The sequence below is a fragment of the Protobothrops mucrosquamatus genome, unplaced genomic scaffold, assembly GCF_001527695.2.
Source record: "Protobothrops mucrosquamatus isolate PMUCROS unplaced genomic scaffold, P.Mucros_1.0 scaffold27, whole genome shotgun sequence".
Lineage (NCBI taxonomy): Eukaryota > Metazoa > Chordata > Lepidosauria > Squamata > Viperidae > Protobothrops > Protobothrops mucrosquamatus.
In genome coordinates this window covers 640,494-660,012 of record NW_015386412.1, presented here as the reverse complement: position 1 = coordinate 660,012, position 19,519 = coordinate 640,494, and the positions used below count along the sequence as shown (strand labels likewise).

Here is a 19,519-nt window from a genome sequence, read left to right as displayed (position 1 = left end):
GCTGCGCCAGGTAGGCGCCTCTGGTCTCCCCTGCTGGGCCCTATAGAGTGTGTATTGGGGGGGGGGCTCTTCTCCCATCGGAAGCCTGACAAGAGCACGCTGGTTCCGCACCTCGCCTGGGTGCCTGCCGCGTCCTCCCTAGCCTGGCAGCGGATTCCGCGAGTCGCAGTCCCAGGGCGAGGCTTCGGGGCTCGGGGGGGGGGGACCCCGAGGCGGTGGGGTTGCCAGACGGGAGTCGAGTGGATCCGTGCAATCCCAGCCAGCTCCGAAGTCTTCCCCGCAGCAGACGGGCTTTCTAGGCGAGAGCTCTCCGGCCCTCAGGTCTTAACCTCCGCCTCCTCCTCCCCGCAGGCAGGCAGCGTTTCTGCCCCCCTGATGTGGTTCCTGGACAAGATGCGGGCGTCCCCCGGAGAAGCCGGCCTGCTGGGCCCCTTGTTCCTCGCGCTGCCCTCCGAGAAGGGCCAGGCGGCGGCTGCCACCGCCTTCCCGAACATCTTAACCCCAGACCGCATCCCGGAGTTCTGCATCCCTCCGCGGCTGAGCAGCCCGGCGCCGGCCAAGAGCCCCGGCCCTGCCTTCCAGCCCCGCCACAGCCTGACTGAGCCGGGCTTGCAGGAGGCGGCCTCCCCCGGCTTTGGCCCCTTCCCGCCCCACCTGATCCAGGTGGAAAGCGTGGAGGAGGTCCTGGACCTGGAGCAGGGCGGCACCAACTCGGACCCCCAGTCGCAGGCCGCCCTCTCTCTGCCCCACGTGCCCAAGGCCCAGACCTCCTACGGCTTCTGCGTGCTGCTGGAGAGCCCCCACACCCGGAGGAAAGAGTCCATCTTCCACAGCGAGGTCTCGGGCAGCTCCCTGGTCTTGCCCCGGTCACGGGCCAGCAGCTATGGTGGCAGGGAGCCAGCTTCCAGCCCGGTGGCCATCCGCCGCCGGCACCTCTTCAGCAGGCAAGGGGCCTGGGACAGCGACACCGCCTCCTCCAGTGAGTCCTCACCCTTCGGCTCCCCCCAACTGGGCAGGTCCCTCACCCGACCCGGCTGCCTCCTCAGAGCCCGGAGCCAGGAGCGGTTGCTGGGCCAATCCTGGAGGGCCCGGAGGCGGGCTGGCACCACGCGGGCTGGCTCCTTGTCGATGGATGAGGGCAGTTCCACGGACAGCAGCTCCGGGTCTCCCCGGCACTCTTCAGAAAGCCCACTGCCCCTGGCGGCCTCCGGCCTCCTCCCCCTGCCTGCCTTCCCCCTGGACTACCCCTGCGGCCCGGAGCGGCTGGGCAGGGAAGCCACCGTGGCAATGGACAAGGGGGGGCTGCTGCGCCTCTCCTCCGAGCACTGCCCCACCAACCAGCGCCTCCGCATCCGCCTGATCAGCGTGGAGGGCCTCTACCGGGCGGCTCCCCTGGAGCCCAAGAGCATCAACTGCTGCATCAGCTTTTCGCTCCTGCCGGGCAAGATCCAGAAGCAGCGCAGCACCGTCATCAAGCGGAGCCGCAACCCCATCTTCAACGAAGACTTCTTCTTCCTCGGTGTGTCCGAGGACCACCTGCCCCGGCTCTCCGTCCGGATGAAGGCCTTGAACAAAGGGGGGAACATGAAAAGGGACCTGGTTTTGGGGGAGAGCGAAGTGCCTTTGATGCAGATTTTAGCCGCCTGAGAAACTCACGGCCACCCCCAGAGATCTATTTATTTATTTATTTATTTATTTATTCTCTGTGTGTAATTATTTTTTAAATAAAGTGGAATTTTATTTAAATATGCACAACTGTCTCTGGCTCTTAAATCATAGAGAAGAATGCTTTTGGATTTCAACTTGAATCAGCCTCTCTAACAAGGTCAGTTTGGCTGATTCCAGAGTTGCACATCCAGGACTGAAGCTAATCCAAACTCTCCCCAAAATGAGAACTCAAAAATGTTTACGTAGCACTAAAGTGGTATATCTGTGCAAGGTGGTGAAGTAAGCTCTTGGTCGACTGTTGCCCCTTCAAGCCTCTTCATCACCACAGCAGGAGAGCTAAAAATCAGGAGGAATAATGAGGAGGTATTTATAATTAAAGGGCCAATTCCACAGGCACCAGAGGCTAGAAAAAAAGGGAGACCAGGTGTATTGATGGAGCAGAAGGGAAGAACCTGGGGTGGTTGGGAAAGCAGTTTCCCTCATTTGTGGCCTCAAGTAGCAAGTGAAACTGAGCGGTGGAAGTAATCCATCAGCCAAGAGACTACCGTCTTCCTGAGGTGGAGGCGGGGGCATAAATCTGTCTTCTGGATATTCTCATTCCTCCCTGGGGGACCCAGCTGTGCTTCCGCCCTTCTCAGCAAAGAAAGCCGGACTTCCTGAGACACTTGGCCAAAGCTTTAAGAAAAGGTCAGTGTGGGTTTTCCAAGCAGCCAGAGCAGCTCAAGAGACAAGATGGTTCCTTTCCACACATCACTCTTCCCCCTACAAGGCAGCCGCTGATCCCAGGGAAGCTCCTTGGACACCCGGGTGGTGTTGGCATACCTCGCAGGCACGGGATTGTTGTTCTGGCACTTTCTTCTGGAAAGCACCAGAGCACCCCCCAAAACAAAGCCTGAGGCCTTCTGGAGCCTCCCCAAGAGGGTCACCCCGGGCACCAGACAAGCACAAAAGCTGCAGCCAATCCAAGCTCCTGCTGCCTGTTTGACTCCCAGAAAAGGTACCCTGGGCTGGGTAAAGATGGGCAAAGAGATGGTGTTCCTGAGTTCACGTGGTGGGGAGTCTCCCTTCCCCCCACTTCTTGGAGAAAGTAACAGGCACTCAACGGCTTGACTTGAGCCCAAAGCAGCTGCTTTAAGGGCGGCAACAGATCTCCCCAGCACACTGAAAACATTAGCTGTGAAAGTGCTGAGATCAATAGATGACGATCAGTTGAAATTCCCAGCTCCAGCTCCTTTGCCTCACGTCGACTGGTGTGAGAAGGGAGCTCCTTCCCAGGTCCCTGGCGGTCTCCTTCCTTGGACCAGGTTGTTTTCAGCACCATGCAAGTGGTCCTGGGGCTTTCTGAGAACATCAGCCCTGTGGTGTTGATTTCATTGAGGCAGCTCTTCGTAGCTCTGAGGGGTCCATTGTAGGGGGAGCTACGTGGGGATCAGAAAAGGTAGAATGGACAGAATAACTTGGCCGTTCAACTGATAAACAGCACACAGGTGTGCAGATGAGCGGACCCAAAGTTGAGGTTGGAAAGGCGAGGGTCTGGCGGGTTCCAGAGGGGATGAATGGCATGGGCCAGCCCCAAGATGTCAATCAGGAACTGGTCATGGGGAAGGGGCCAAGTCCTGCTCAGGGGGTCCCAGCTGCTGTGGGATGGAAAAGGCTTTGGTCCAATACAGCTGTTCGACTCCACACCTCTGAACTGCCAACCATGAACCATCTCGAAGGAAACGGTGCTCAGGTCCTTTCAATTCCTGAGGATGCGCTGGGTGGCCGATTTACACACTCCTCCCCCCTCCCCCGATCTTTATTTATCTGGGTTCTTGCAACCTTTCCTAGAAAAAAATCTGGAAAAGGGCAGCTTGACAAACAAAGACTCCAGTGTAAGAAAGCCAGGCAGGCGGTTGCCAGGCTACTAATGACAACCTAGCAGAGGAAAAGTGAATGTGTGTATAGTGTGTGTGTGTAGTTTTTGTGTGTGTGTGTGTGTGTGTGTGTGTGAGAGAGAGAGAGAGAGAGAGAGAGAGAGAGAGAGAGAGAGGGAGGGAGGGAGCCAAGATAAATCCTGCCTGGGAAGAAGAAGAGGGGGCAGGACATGCAAAGCCCCAGCCTCACACAGGGCGGAGGTGGTCCCCAATGCACGCACATGAGGAGCATCTCCTTTCTCCGTGAGAAAGATCAAGGGGATGGGAGTCCCGCTGGGCCCAGGAGCCTCCCAGGAACAGCCTTTCCAGACTAGCTTCCTTTCAGACCTTGTCCAGGGACCTCCATTTCCAGGATCCCAACTTTATAATCCAACTCACAAGCACTGACCCCAGTAGGAAAAGGTGGTCCGAGAGGATCAGGCCCAAGGAGGCGAGGACTCCTCTACTTCATCACCTCTAAGATCCAGGCCCATTTCAGACTTCAGCCCCTTCTTCCTAAAGCTGCTGCCTTTTCATAAAGCTTCTCTGCCTCCTTTCTAATGTCAGATTTTTTTGGCCGCTGCTTCAAAAGGAAGTGATTCTTTCCAAGGAAAATTCTCACACAATTCCCACTAGGAGCATTAATTGAGAGGAAGTGGATGGATTCCAGGAATTTCAGCTACCAAATTATTTTCGAACCAGTTTACATTGGGTTGCAGACTTTCTTAACTTTCAGTGACCTTCTGTAACTGGTGAAGATTTGGCCCTTTCGCTGATAACAGGAAAGCTCGTAGCAGGTGGCTGGCATAAATCTCTCCTCAACTTTTATTGATATTCATCCAGTTTTTCCTTAATGGGTCTCGAGGCACGGCAGCAGCTACCAAACAGGCTTGCCCAAGTCTTAAATGTAAAAGAGCTTCTGATTGATGCTCAGAAACAGCAAAGCCCTTTCTCTGATGGCTTTCTCCAGGGAAAGTAAGATGGCCAGCTGCTCCATCCTTACTGGTGCTTTAAAGACAGCCTTAAAAGTCAGTTTCCCTCAAGGGACTCTTATCTGAGATGTTGTACTATACTGAAGGTTGGAGAAGATGGTTTTCCAGTGCGAATTGGCTTCCAAGGGGTCCTGAGGTTTGCCTACTTTTGCTCCTGCAGAACTCGTTCTTCTAGTTGCATCAGAAGATGCAGACCAGTTTCAGATGAGGCTAGCATCTATTGGAGACAAGCAGAAAGAGGATGGGGTGGCAGCAGTATCAGGGGAATCCACGAACGATCCACTTCTGCACCAGCAGGAAGTCTGAGCAGAGCAAACGGTCAGCATAAGGAAAGGACATATTTGCCACTGGACTTTTTCCTATTCCTGTCTGTGATCCCTCTGGAGAAAGGGCAGGAATATGTTTGCCGATTGCGTGTGCACACAGCAGGTGCACAAGTCAGCCTCCCCCTTCCCCCCTTCAGTCAATCTCACCCGCATTCCCCAGCCAGGGGGGTGGGCTGCCCTGCCTGCCATCTCCACTCAGTTGGGGATAAGGGAGAGAAAGTAATGGCTTTTTTAGTATTGAAGTGAACTCAGAAAGCTAACCAGGGCTGGACCAAATATGGAGGACCAGCAACTCAGGGCACAAGGCCAGTTAGGGGAGGACAATCAGTCTGTCAACCAATCACTCCTGAGAGAAAGCAACCATGGCTGTATTCTTGCCAACTAGGAGATAACTTGGTTGTGACCCTGAGTCAGAGGAGTTGCCCTCCCCTCAAAGAACACCTCCCCCACTGCACACTGACTTGGCCCCGAGCCCCTCAGGGACACTCACACCTCAGAGCAACAGTCAAGAGAGTCTGAAAGTGCAAAGTACCACCCAGCAGGTCCATGCATGCTCTAAATGCTGGATTTTTGCTTAGTGTGCTGTAGAAAAGCTAAAGTTTAGATCAACTTTATGTGTGCTGCTTTTAGTAGCCTTTAAATCCATTTTTCCAGAAAGAACATGGATGGTTTTGCATGAATACACAAAAAATAGATGATACAGATGCTGTCCCTTGGCTGCCCAGCAGTTCTGCATGCCCGATCTACGGTGGACAAAATGTTCCAGCTCCCTCCTTGGCTGTGAAGGTGTAATGCCGTTTCCTGTAGCTTGTCCGTTGCTCCTCCGAATGAAAGGACATGCAGCTGAAGGATGTGAATAAGACTCTCTCTGGGAAATGAGTGATGGAGTAGGATTTTGGCAAGTCAAATCAAGAGGCTGCAGACATTGGGCAGGCCCAGCTGCACGAGCGAGACAAACTGGATAATGGTTAACTTTAATCAGGGCCTCTTCCAGCCTATCCTGAAAATATGATTCAGGAAAATGCCAGGTAATAGCCATCTATTCCTTCTGCATTGCATTAAGAACTACCCCCGCTCCAGAATGACAGCTGCAAAAGGGGGAAAGTATCCCCAAATGATGAAAGGGAATGTCCTTTCCCATCTTCTCTCCCCCCGCCCCAGTTTGATAGGAACTGGGACAAGGAAGTCTTCCAGGGCTGGCAATTTCTTTTGGAACCAAGATTTGCTTGGGATGTCACCCTTCTCAGTCCCTTGGCAGAAGACAGTGGTTTGCAAAACCCCACAACACATTGGCATATCCTTCCGTTCCCTGGAAAATGGGCAGCTCTCTCTCTCTCTCCTGCTCATCCAAGGGTCATTTACAAAAGAGTGAAGAAAGCTGGGCTCCAGCCGTTCAGAGCACTTAGTACATCTGATTTGAGAAACTTCCATGAGACTCGTGTCTGGAATGGGCCCAGCGGTTGATGTAGCAGGGGCCACACTCTGAAGAATTGGATTTAGTTGTAATGGAATTAAATAGGGCTGCTCCCAAGGCGGAGTTCCATAGGTGTTCCCTTTCTGGCACACTGAAAATGATTCTCCCCTAGCAAATCTGGAAAGAGCTCCGGGCCTATGCCCAGAAGGCGGGCATAGAACCTCTCATGTGCCAGCTCAGATACCATGGCAAGAGGTCCCTCATGGTGGGTTGAGGAACAGCCCATCAACTTTGACATCCATGCTTGCATTGAGCATTGAGCAAGACAGGAGAAGTCAGAAATGCTGCTTTTGAGGGTGGCAGCATCTTGTTCTTCGTCATCTGTTGCTCTCTGCATGTTCTTCCTGGCAAAGGGAAGACCCAAAGGGGAGGAGGGGCATCCTTTTAGACATTCAAAAAAGGACACTTCTTTTTCCAGGCAACATTGGTCTGGCCTCCTTTTTCTTGCCATCGACCCTTTCCGTCAGAAGAGCTTCCTGGAAACCATCGTTCCCATTGGCCAACATTTCCCGGGAAAGTCCCTGTGACTCTTTCAACCCTCTGATCCTCATTAAATTTCAGGAAGGCGGGGGAGGAAAACAAAGACGCTCTTTCCAGAAGTGGACATTTGCATTTCTCAATAATGAACTCATAACACAGATATATTAAATAAATGGAAAGCTTGGCCGATAAGATCCGAGTGGAAAAAAAAACCTCCTCCTAGGTTGCCCAAGAGATCTGCATGTGAACTATTCAAGTGATGCCTAATCTAGCTTGATTCTTTGTGTTTCCACTTAATATAATTATGCCAGGCACTGCTGGCTGCTGTAGCCGAGAGCCTGGCAGGCGGAACACTGCGTTCATGTGAATAGTCAAAATGGCTGCACTGGCTTATGCTAATCCCGCACGTATCCCTTGCAGAAATTTAATTACTCCGGCCTCTGGGACCTGCTGACTACTTAACTGAGTTTGGCAGGGAGATGTTACAACGCCGAGTTCACAGGTTCATCCGAAGCAGATGAAGTCAGAAACGTTGGGTTGGCATGCTCAGTTTCCACTGCCTACAACACCCTCCGCAGCTGCTGCCCTCCAGACCCGTCAGATCCTACAAATCCCAGCCAGCGGCGTCTCTGAGGAGCATCTGCTAGGCAAACATGCCCAGTTAGGAATCAGACAGTCTCACTGATCCTTTTTGCAGGTTGTCCCTGATTTGACGTACATGAGCACCATAACTGCACACATGGAAAATGCAGACCATCTCAGTTAACCGTGAAGTGGCCTGTAGACACCTGGGTCAGAAGACATGTGGTGAGGATGCTTGTCTAAGGGGCAGGCAAGGGCTTCTTAGGCAGTTGCGTCCTTCTTGAGCCTGATATGCTTCTTAGGCTTAAGTGCAGACTTGGGCTTTACTCTTCAACCCTGACCAAAGGCCCGTTTGGCTCTCTTGGCTTCATCTCCCACTGCTGCCTATAGAGGCCCAACAGTCATTCAAGACTGTTTCAATAATTTAACAAAACTTGACCCTCTGCAGGAGGGAAGTCTGCTTGGGGGCAGCCAGGGCCATTGTTGATAAGGGACCAACCTAATAATGGAACACTGAGCACGCCAAGACTCCAGCTAACCCTCGTTATTTATATTTCCACTAAATGTTCTTGCTGTAAACAAACATCACCTTCACACGGTCTATCGCTCAGCACATGCTTGAGGTTTTTGTTTAAGTACTTGACGCTTGATTAAAGGGTGCTTTGAATGGTACGGTTATCAGCTATTCTACTGAGACTCCAGTTCATGTAGAAATATTAAGATCCTTTGAAAATACCGGTTAATATTTGCACTATGTACTTTATCTTGTTTAAGTCTTTTAAGTTAAATTGTTGCTTGTTGTCCAACAATGGGAGGGATGCAGATGGCCAGGCCTTCCTCACGTGTGGCAGCCCGTAATGTTTCTAGGACCTCTTATGCCACCAGGGTCAGTGAGTCACAAAAAGATTGTTCTTGTCGGCCAGTCAAGTTGGCTCATGAACTCCTGAATGGAAAATATTCTCAATATTAAACACTGGAATGCAAACACCAGAGTTGATCACTGGTGGGGACAAGTGCCCAGGCACAACCTTTCTCTTCTCCAAGGTTAAAGAAAAGAAGGTCAACTCACACACTGAAGACTGGAGCCCTAGAGCATATTTCTTTCCTAAGATAGAGAAATCCGTTAAATATTTGAGTATTCTTGCCCAACAAGACCACCCCAGTAAGGTTTTCCTAGTCAGGAGAATACTTAAAAAATAAGCGCCCCCCACCCCCGCCTTCCAAAAGAGCAGATTACCTGGAAAAAGCATGTGGCTATCCAATTGACCCACCTCTGCCTGTAATAAACCAGACCTGAGCCTGTTCTTCCCTTTGGGGAAAAAAAACTGCTTTGCTTCATCTGATAAGTTCCAATTGTGAATGCTCTGGCTTCTCTCTTGATAAACTTCTCTTCCTTCTCCATATTTTACACAGGGTACGTTATCTGGGTTCCAGGGTTGTTTAGTTTTAACCTATTCTCTTGTTACATCAAAAAATTCAGCAATTTGGATCTGTAGGCAATGAACTATAATTTACTGCACCCTGAGAACCTGGTATCCACAATTTATGATTTAACATGTTGGGCAAATCTCATGCACGGTTTTAAAGAGAACCTGGCTAAGCAAAAATCAAGGTTCAGCATGAGGTGGAACCAGACACATCTTGGTACAACTTTGTTGGCTCAGCACAAACTTTGGACTCAGGGAGCATACTGCTGAAAGACCAGAAAACAAATGCAGGCACCACGTTCTGAGAAATAAGCAACAGTTTAATGATGGTGAGAATTGGCGTTCATAACTGCCAGTCTAGACATTACGTCAGCTATGGTCAAAGCATAGAGGTCGTATAGGAGAAAATGAGTTGCTGAGGACTGGAGGATCTGATAGGAATGGCTAAGTACATGACCCCTTCATTATTGTGACTTATAGACAAATTTGATTGTAGGTGTAACAAGGGATACATTATTGCAACCATTTGTATTCTCGATATCTGACCTAATGTTTACAATTCCTCTGTAGACTCTATGTCTGCCAGCCTATTAATTTATCAATGCCAACCTACCAAGCCAGCAGAGGTGAATACCATTGATCTTGGGAAACATGGCTCCTTGATGACCCCAATCAATAGGGTTTGTAAATAAACACTGGGTTGGCTCCCTCCTTGCATTTTCCAAAACAGTCTGGCTCATTCCAGATTATTCAATAGCTATAAAAATACAAAAAGGCTAACAAAGTGGTGTGCATTTACATCCCATTCTCTTCTTTTAGCTTCTCTTCTGTTTTAATCTCGCTCTGCACCTCCACCTCCATCCGCTTTTCTAAACCTGATCTCCAGGCTGAGATTATGAGTCTCCAACAGATCTGAAGGGCGCCTGGTTAGAGAGGTTTAATCCATAATTAAAAGCCGTTGCTAGTTGCTCCTTTGTCTCTAGTCTGCTGTTTGCCTTTAAGAATCAAGTTTAACACAATTTTATTCACACTTTATCCAATCTTTGGTAAATATCCTCGATTACTTTCTGCAACCACTTCCTGAATATGAGAGGATCACGCTGGTATTTCCTTACAGGCTTAAATGATATTTTATTATGGTGTTAATTCCATCCATCCATTTGAATATTTAGTTGAATTGCTTGAATTCTAATTGGTGATACAGAATCCTTCAAGTCAACCTGCACTTTCATTTTGTACTGATTTGCTTTTAATTCCGGTTTGCCCACAAGCCACAATGGCAGAGTTCAGGCTTTGTGCTAGGCCAGATCCACACCAGATAATTTAGGGGTTAATGCCATACGTTCAGCATCAACTCAGGCAGCCAGAACCCTTTGGTCTATTATGGGATAGGAAGTGAGAGGCTTTCCAGGGATGCTCCTGCTGGGGCCTCAGAGGCAAGATCTGCTCCTTTAACAGGCTTCCTAGCAGAAGAAGCCACTGAGCGGCAGGAGCTGTCCGTGGTCCTGGGTCTTCTTGTCAGCCTGGCTCCCTTGGCTGTTGAGGCCAGCTGGTCCCTGCAGATTTTGTAGTTCAACTGCATGGACAACAATGACAGACACGCTGGAGAGAAATGAGGAATAATGGGGAACAAACTCTGCCTCTCTAAGTGTTCGGAAAGGTGTTCAGGGAAGAACTTAGGGTCACCATAAGAGATGAGGGAATGATATACAGCAGAGTAGAAACAGAGGATCTCCTATGTCACATTAAGCAAGGAAAGTAGGAAAGGTTAAAAATCTCAGCCAAATTCCACTTCCATAAATCTGCTATTCCTGACCAACTATCAGAGCCAGGGACTTAAACACCGAACATGGCCTGGTCCTACACTATGCTAAGTTATGATTTGGCTATCCAAATTCAGCTTTATTTCCTTTAAAATCTAAATGATCAGAGAAATATTTAGGGTAATTTCACTGCATTTTGGTTCTGACGGTCCCGAATGAAGGGAGCTGTGTCAGATGCAGGAAGGAGACAAGGAGAAAGCTGTACTGCTCTCGGCCTTTGGCACCAGCAGCTCTTCTGAATGAGAGAGAGCCAGAAATATGTCCTGCTTAATCCAGGATCCCATTGTCAAATATTGATTCAATGCAACCCCTTAGCAACCCTTGCTGTCTAAATAGAAGGCCAGGATCAGTGTCGGTGTTCAGTCGGATATGAAAAATGGTGACGTGGGCATAGGAGGAAATAATGTGATTTGCAAGGAGACAAACTCAGCGGTACGGCCACTATTTTTCATACCCCAAAGCAAATCGCATCTGAACCGAACTCCGTGTTCTAAGTTTCTTGTTTAGAATTTGCACAGTCCTCGCCCACACTCAAGACACTGCTTTCCTAGGAAATGTTGGCAAAGAAAAGAGCATCACTTTTTCTACTAGTTGTCAAGAGAACCTCAAAGGAGCAGTGGGAAATTCAAATTCAGGACTTCCACCCTTAAAATCTCTTTTTGTTGTGCTTCAAAAAATTAATTATGGAATTTGAGTTTAGGGAATCTATGATCTGGAGTCCAAGGAGCTAAGTTATCATGAGATTTATATGTTAGTGTAATGTGTGAATCAAGATAATGGAAGTTCATTAAGTTTAATATCTACAACACTCGGCAAAAATCTGTCAAAACTAGGTGGCTTTTAGCAATATTCACAATCAATTAATGCTTACTTTGGGGACGGCGTTTGCTAACTGTAGTCTTGGACAAAGCATAATTCCAATAGGATTCACACATCTTGCTAAGACATGTCTTAATAACCTAGATTATTTAATAAACATGATTGGCTGGATTTGCATAGAACAGATTTTTTTTTGCTTGAATTGCATTTAATGTATACCATTTTGAAAAGTTGTTAACATTGAAAGTTGATATAAAAATATATTAAAGAAAATAAAGACACAAACTATATCTTTATAGTTTATAAACCACTGTGTCAAAGTTCATTTCAGAAAAAAACATCACCTTACAACGAGTACATTATGTGAACCAGGCCTAATCTATCGTTCAACACTGACACCAAATGATAATCATTTAGTGATACTTAACCCTGTTTTAATTAGCCATTTAATTGAAAGATTTGTTGACAAGCTTGTTTCTGGCAGGGAAGCTCATTTCCCACACTGCCCTGCTTTTGAACCCACAATTTATTTGTCTTGGTGTTGTAAAGATAGCTGCATTAGCCTGAGATAAAAAGGCCTAGCCATTTTACAGGTGGGAAGAGGCAATCAGAGGCAATTTTTCCTGGGTTTAATCAGCTTCAAATGGACCATCCGGGTGTTTGGCTGTGCAGCTCTCATCCGTGATTCGGAGGGAAAAGCTGGAGAGCTGCTTCTTCTTACCCCCAACCCTGGCCTGTGAGTGTTTTTCCCCTAAGTGATGTTTACCATACAGGGCAGCCCTTCAAAACATGCATGTTTAAACAGATGTTTCCCGTCTTTGAAAGCCAAAGCGATTCCTGCCACTGAACGGTGAACAGATGGAGCTGCTGTTCCACGGCCAGCCAGGAGTGACCTTTTGCATCTCCATCAGCAGGACTGGGATCCTCTGGCCCTGCGAAAGGCTGCTGAAAATGAACGGAGGTGGAAGGCAGAGATTGGATAAAGGAGCTGCCATTTCACAAGGTGGCTTTGGGCAGGCCTCTGTGAGCCTGCAAGTGGGCCTTTGGGAGAGGAACAGAAAAGCAGAAGAGGGAAAGGCCACAGGATAGGAAAGAAAGGTAGGGAGCAGAAGAGAAGAGGATTAAAAGCTTCTGTTCCTCTGGAGGCAGCACTACCATTATTTTTGGGGAAGCTCTTGCAACTGTCATGGGATTCCCCCTGGATCTCAGAAGGTGGGTGTGGACTTGGTTGCTGCTAGAAGCTGCAGCCGGAACATGGGTGGCATTCTGTGGCCACCCCCTGGGACCTTCTCCCCTGGACAGGGAATTGTACCCAAAGCCCAGACGGTCCTTCCAACTTAGTGGATGGATTCGGAGGTCCCTGCACTCTATGTGTGTGCATTTGTTTTTCCACCAGAGAAACAAAACAAGAGCAAAAACTAGGACAGAAAGAAATATGAGCTGAGAGCCAAACAGAAACAAAGAAAAAGAGTAAACGCACACAAAAAAAACTTTTGAAGTTTTCATACTCAATATTTCTATCCAGAACATTTATACAGACAAAAGTAATTGTTTAGGAGAAACATGATGAATGTAACAAATAAATAGTAGTCTGATTTGAAATATTTTATCCTTCATGCAAGACTGAAGTTCTTCCATACCTCGCTAAATAAACCACTCAATGTGGTAAAGCATAAATCATGGTTTACAAACTACAGTGGCTGTGTTCACACATTACACCAATTTCCACCTGTCTCTGGGGGAGAAGGGTATAAACTGCAACGTTTGGTTCCAGAGCCAACCAGTCCATAATTTAATGTTACGGAGCAATAATAGATCAGCTTTGCCAAAAGGCATCAAGTGATGCACTTTATATTTCTTTCAAACAGGTAATTCTATTTATGAGCAAGATGTTCACTCTGTAAACCACTTAGGGAGGGCAGTAAAGCACTGTGAAGCGGTATATAAGTCTAAGTGCTATTGCTATTACCTCTGGAAAAGAGCTCAGGAAGTCCCGGGAAAAAGAGTCTTCCAAGCATCAGAACAGCAGGCATAAAAACATATAGCCACTCATCTCTCTTTGAGCAATTGCCACATCATTTTTTCCTGAGTTTCTGAAACAAGCAAACAATATGTTTTCTGGAAACAAGCAAACAATATGTTCAACCCAGCGTAGCACACAGGAATGCAATGCCATGTGCCGTGCTGTGGACGAACAGACTGACTGCATGTGCCACTGATAAAGCCAGGTACGGTAACTCACCATTCAGGCGCAGCAGAGAAAGGAAGACAAACAGAACGTTCTCGAGTGTCATCAGCAAGGACAGGAAAGAAAATCTGCAAAAATTCAGCCTTTAGAAATAGAACGTCCATCTTGTCCATAGTAGAGTCATCCCGTAAAAATGGGATTGCATTTGTTCCATTTCCTCGTGATTTTCAGAGCAGAAAGTTCAAAATTTTTCAACAGAAAGGTTTCATTTTTGAGAAACAGCATGATTAGGATTTCCGTGTATCTTGATTTATTTATTTATTTATTGACTTATATGCCGCCCTTCTCCCCACGGGACTCAGGGNCCCGGAAGGCCACTGGCAGCCAGTGCAGCTCGCGCAGCAGCGGCGTTACATGGGAGCGACGCGTCGCTCCCAATACCGCCCGCGCGGCCGCATTCTGGACCAGTTGAAGCCTCCGGATGCTCCTCATAGGGAGCCCCATGTATAGAGCATTACAGTAGTCCAGGCGGGAGGTGACGAGGGCATGAGTGACTGTGCGCAAGGCGTCCCGGTCCAGAAAAGGACGCAACTGGTAAATCAGGCGAACCTGATAAAACCTGATGGGCATACAAGTCTAGGTGATTATTCTAAATATTTATAATTGCTCCAAAACATGTGATTTCTTGAACCAAACATCCCAGGAGAGCAGGTGCTTAGGAGCACGTTAAAAACTCTTAAGACTGGTGGGCTGGATTCAGATGAGATGTTTGGCCATCATGCAGCTTCTTCAGCTTTGGGATACAAAGACACTTTGCTTTTTAAACTACAGTCTCTCTCTCTCTCTCTCTCTCTCTCTCTCTCTCTCTCTCTCCCCCCCCCCCAAGGAGGCCATTCCTTGCCTCTGAAGGAGACCACAATCCACCAAACTTTATGCCGGGAGAAATTGGTTTGATGTTAAGGCCTCACCAGAGTCTTTCATTTGTACATATTTGCTGCAAAAATCAGCTCTTTGGGAAGGGCAGCACCAATGGCGGTTTGTTCAGCACTGATTATGCAAACTCTGGTCTGGCTCAAGGTGCGAATGACATGATGACACTAAACAACAAGGAAGAATGTTTGGTGGATGGACTCATTCACAAGTGTCATGGAACAATTACTCCTCTGGGGGGACCAGGGATGAGTGTGCTACCCAGGATCAATGCAGGGCCCCAAACTTTGGGTCCAAATTTTTGCAGAGCAAGTCCAAGCTCTTCTCTTTTTTCCTTGAATTTCTCCTAAGGGCAGATCCCACCCAGAGTCACCGGGAGTGGGGTGGCATATTCGTTTGAAATATTATCTCCGCACGTGTGTAATCTCCAAACACCCTGACATGCCAGCTGCCTGCATGCTATTCAAGCCACCCTTTCTGGCTGTGTTTGAAAACAAAGCGGCTGAGGTAAAAATAGCTCGAGGACGTCAATGGGTTTTCCTCCGTGTCCACAGCGGGGCCTCCGCCCCGTTCGACGTCGGAGCTTTACGCCAGGTTCCGAATGCCGCCTGGCGCCCAAAGGGCCACGTGAGAGCCCTTCCAGGCGGGGAGGACGCAGGCTGGCGGGGTCTGGGGAAAGGGATGGCTTCCTTGGCCGGGGTGTGTGTGTGTGTGGTGCCATGCCGGTTTGCCCAGAAAGGCCGGCCAGGGGGGCCAGGACCCAGCCGGATCAGGGAGGGCCGGGCTGCTTTGGCTTCTGCTGCGGCTGCTGGAGGCATCCCTGCACGTCGGAACGCTGCGCCTTGCGGGTCGGGCTCCCTTCTTGATCTCCTTTTGGCGTCGCCTTTTTTCAGGCGTGCCAGGCTGCTTCCTCGGGCCGCCATCCCCGCCTCGGGCCTCCTGGGCTCTTTCCGAGGCAGCTTGGCCGTGGCCAGGGACGGCTGGCTCGCTGCCCCCTAAAGTTCCGGGTTCCCAACTCCGTTGAGAGTTGCAGCCTCAGTTTAGACGCAGGGCGGAGTCAGCACGTCCAAACTGCCACATTCACACGACGCGCGTTTCACGCCGGCTCACGGAACCCCTTCCCGGGCGCCGCGTGCGAGCCCAGCCAATCAGGGCGATCGAATAGGGGGCCGCGGGGGCGGGGCTTGACAGCCAGGCCACGCCCAGCGGGCGGATCCCCTCAGCGGGCGAGCCTCGAGAGCGCGGGCGGGCAAAGGAGGGAAAGCCGGTCACTTGGCCCGAGCACGCATGCGCGGTATTGCCGCCGCCGCCGCCGCCGCCGGAGGGCGGAGTGGCGTGGCGGGCGCGCGCCTCCCTCAGCCTCCTCGGGCGCGCGCCCAGCTGGCCTTTCCCTCCCGCCCTGCGAGGAAGGCCCGCCGCCGCCGCCGCCGCCGCCGCCGCCATGGTGCTGGAGTCTGTGGTGGCCGACCTGCTGAACCGCTTCCTGGGCTGCTACGTGGAGAACCTGAACAAGTCCCAGCTCAAGCTGGGCATCTGGGGGGGTAAGCGGCGCCGGGGCCCCCCTCTCCCGCCCTCCCCTCTCCCGCCGCGGCCTGGCCAGGGTCCCGGGGGGGGCGTCTTGCAAGGCGGTGGGGTCGGGCTGAGCCCCGCCAGGTGCAGCCCCGGCCGAGGGGCCTCGCAGGTCGGGAGCCGGGACCCCCACAAGGCAGCCCCTTCCCCCAGGCCGGCCCTCCTCTTCCAAACCGCCCTTGGGAAACGCTGCCCCTTCGAAGAAAGGGGTCGCTGGGGGGGGGGGGAGACGCTCCGCGGGCCCCCCGTTATTTGCATTCATTGCAATGCATCGCCCCCACCCCAACCTCAGCCGAGTCTGGGGGGGTGCAGAACTGGGGGGGGGAATAAACACCAAAGCAGACAATAAACCCGCCCTGAGTCATTGGACCCGCATCTGACTGTCAAGTGTTGCTTCGGTGCCTGAAGCCTCAACAGACTCCAGTGACTCTTTGCTGCGGACTCTGCACAACCTGGTTTCCTTTGCTGGAGGCCCGTCTGGCCGTTTTGGTGGCACATCAACTTTGCCCAAAAGTTGAGTTCCTCCCACTCGAATTTCTCAGGGTCGAGCAATAACAGTAAATATAGCACAATAGTAGATTATCTCCTGGGCCATAGTTCTAATTCCTGTTTTCAAAACCTGGCCCTTTTCCCTTGGTTTGTGTTCTTAGTTGTGTGCTAGGTAAGAAGGCTTGACGTAGTTTTGCTTTTGAAAATAAATGTAGGCCAGTGCTTTAGCTCTTATGCTAGAGTTCTTCTAACCACCCTGGCTTAAAAGTTAAAAGAATGTTATTATGACATTTGAATTTGACTAAAAAAGAAAGAACATCTTAATGTCATTTGTGTTAGTCAGAAGCGCCTTAAGAGGAAGACTCCTGGCTCTTGCAGAACTAAAACTGAAGTTGTTGCTTTGGTCAAGATTTCTCAATGACTGGATAATCCAGTTTTTCCAGTGGCGATATAATTGGAAACTTTTCCCCCACAAACCACACTTTTGTTTTGCGATAGTTTGCATTGGAAAGTCTCCAGCTGGAGTGCTTGTACCTGGAAGCTGGATTTCTCTTCTACATATTGACATCACTTCTGAAAAACGGGCCATGCACACCTGGTTAACTCTCAGTTCTATTTCCTCTTTTGAAAATGGACTTCTGAAAAAAAAGTCTCTTAAAGTTTCCTCAGATTGCATATAATCTGAGCTCCTTATCAAAACGCTTCTTGATTTTGTGGAGTCAATTTTGCAAAAAGTGTATTTACTTTCTGGGTTGGATTGAAACATGAATTGGGTTGAAGCAAGACAAGGGGAGGGGCAGGAAAGGGCAAGAAAGAATTGAGGGTAGCCTTGAAAATCATCTGGCCTGTAGCAACTGACAACAACTGTGTGTATTCTTTGATTGCAACAAGTTTGCAGATCATGAGATCTAGAGCCACGAGATATGGTAGCAGAGTTGTGAAACGATGCTGGGGGGGGGGGCGTCGCATGTTTGAAATCACAATGGATTCTTTCAGGCTCCCTATCAAGGTTGGCTCAAGGCTTTTCATAGAGCTGTTTTGCTTTTGCTTTTAAAATATATTTGCCATTGGTTAGAAAATGGTATTAAAAAGATAGGATGTGTTTGTTACGAAATGGCAGTTTTCCAGGAATGAGACGTCCTCTTAATTCTTCCTGTGGGTTTGCGATAAGGGTTAAGGACATGTTCAGCGCAAGGACTGAGTGCTGCAGAGTTTGCCCTTTCTTAGTAGCTTCCCTAGCTTTTATTATGGTGGATCAGCACATATCGTTTTCCCAAAAATGTTTATCCTGTGTTTAATCAAGATAAGTGGCTGATAGTTCTCTCTGCTCTTTGTGGCTGTAGCCACGATTTAACCTTGCAACTGTGGTATGGCTTCTCTCCTCACCAAAACTCATAAAAAGCTGCAGGTCCTCCTTGGGTTACAGATAACTGGTTTGGGGAGAGCTGTATGTATCTTCTGATTCAGGTTGTCAGAACGAGGTGTATTTCATAAAATGGAAAAGTTCATGAAATGGGCCTTCTGTTTTGGCTCCTGGATCTTCAAGCAGAGAAAGAAAGTATTTCAAGTATGCAGCAGGTTGGTTGCAAGATGTTTGACACAACTAAGCTTGTGTCTAACTTGCAACTAAGCTTTAAAATTGCACTGCTACTTTTTTGCTTTAAAACCCATGCTGGAAACAGTAGGAAATTGTAGCAAAGCGCATTTCTAGAGATTGGGTCCTAGGTCAAATATTACAGTAAAGCTCTGGTGTTTATTTCCTGCTCAGATTAGGGAAGTTCTCAATGTATGTAGAAAGATTCTATTCAGGCTCTAGGTAACTTTCTTTTTGCAGATGTATCTGCATTTTCTCTAAAAGGTTAAAAACTAAGCAACTGATTAATGTTAACTTTGTTTTTCTTCTGGGTCAATGATTAGCTTGTTACTGCTCAGCTTATGGCACCTTCCAAATTTTACTAGTGTTGCTGTTGTTGAAATTAACCCGAGAAAGTTAACACAGTTCTTATACTGCAGAACTAGTTCCTTTCATAGTTTTATAATAAGAATGAACAAGGCTGGAAATCAGATGTTGCGTTCCAGTACTGCCTATTTTATTCCCCTTTTAATTTTCTGTTGCAATCATTTTTTTAATAATTGTTTTAGTGTTTTAGTTTTTATGTTGTCCCCTAAGACTGACAAGAAGACAGCAGGCTACAAATATTGACAAATGCATAAATAAGCCAATATTCCATAGCCATTAAATATGCTCAATACTTAGATGGGGAGGTAATTCCCTTCCCCTGACATTTAAAAAAAAAGTCTTGCTTTTATTTGTGGATGTTGTCCACTGTGTAAACATCAGCTTTTGTGATTAGGTAGATGTGACTGGAATGTGGCTCATAGATATCTTTTTTCTTCTATAGGCAATGTGGCACTTGATAACCTTTTAATCAAGGAAAATGCTCTGGTAAGTAACCTGGAAGCTATTGGCAACCCAGAAGTTATTTTCATCACCTCATCCATGGATCCAGTCTATGATTTACAAACTTGATAAGTATTAGATCCAATGTGGAGCAGAGGTTTAGTCTTCTGAGCTTTTGGACTTGTGCTGGAGCCCATCCTCAGGGAACTACTCTCTACCAAAATATGTGCTTTGGGCTATTCTAATATTATATTAATAAGTGTAGTTAATGCAGTTTTGATTAGTTTAAGAATCCTGGATTTCAGCAGTGGGGCGCTTTGGGTGTCATGCTGTGGGTTTTGTAGTGTTAAAGAGATGCCCCAAATAGTCCGGAAATGATGAAAGGCCAAGCCAGAGCAATCCCTCCAAGAGGGGCTCCATGTTAGAGCAGGCATGTTGAAAATCACCCCACCTCCT

The 19,519-nt window shown here is 48.6% G+C and overlaps 2 protein-coding genes across 2 annotated transcripts in view; both read left to right on the top strand.

The window, feature by feature from the left end:
- The first annotated feature begins 393 nt into the window (after positions 1 to 393).
- Positions 394 to 1,672, top strand: LOC107283127 (C2 calcium-dependent domain-containing protein 4C-like). Its single transcript, XM_015810982.2, has one exon. The coding sequence runs from the start codon at positions 394 to 396 to the stop codon at positions 1,645 to 1,647; it is 1,254 nt and encodes a 417-aa protein (XP_015666468.2). The 3' UTR covers positions 1,648 to 1,672.
- A 14,367-nt stretch (positions 1,673 to 16,039) lies between these two features.
- VPS13C (vacuolar protein sorting 13 homolog C) overlaps positions 16,040 to 19,519 on the top strand; it is a 49,408-nt gene continuing 45,928 nt past the window's right edge. The window contains exons 1-2 of the mRNA XM_029283146.1: positions 16,040 to 16,145; positions 19,065 to 19,108. Of these exons, the coding sequence (XP_029138979.1) occupies positions 16,046 to 16,145; positions 19,065 to 19,108 (144 nt within the window). The 5' untranslated portion in view covers positions 16,040 to 16,045. The remainder of the gene's footprint in view (positions 16,146 to 19,064; positions 19,109 to 19,519) is intronic.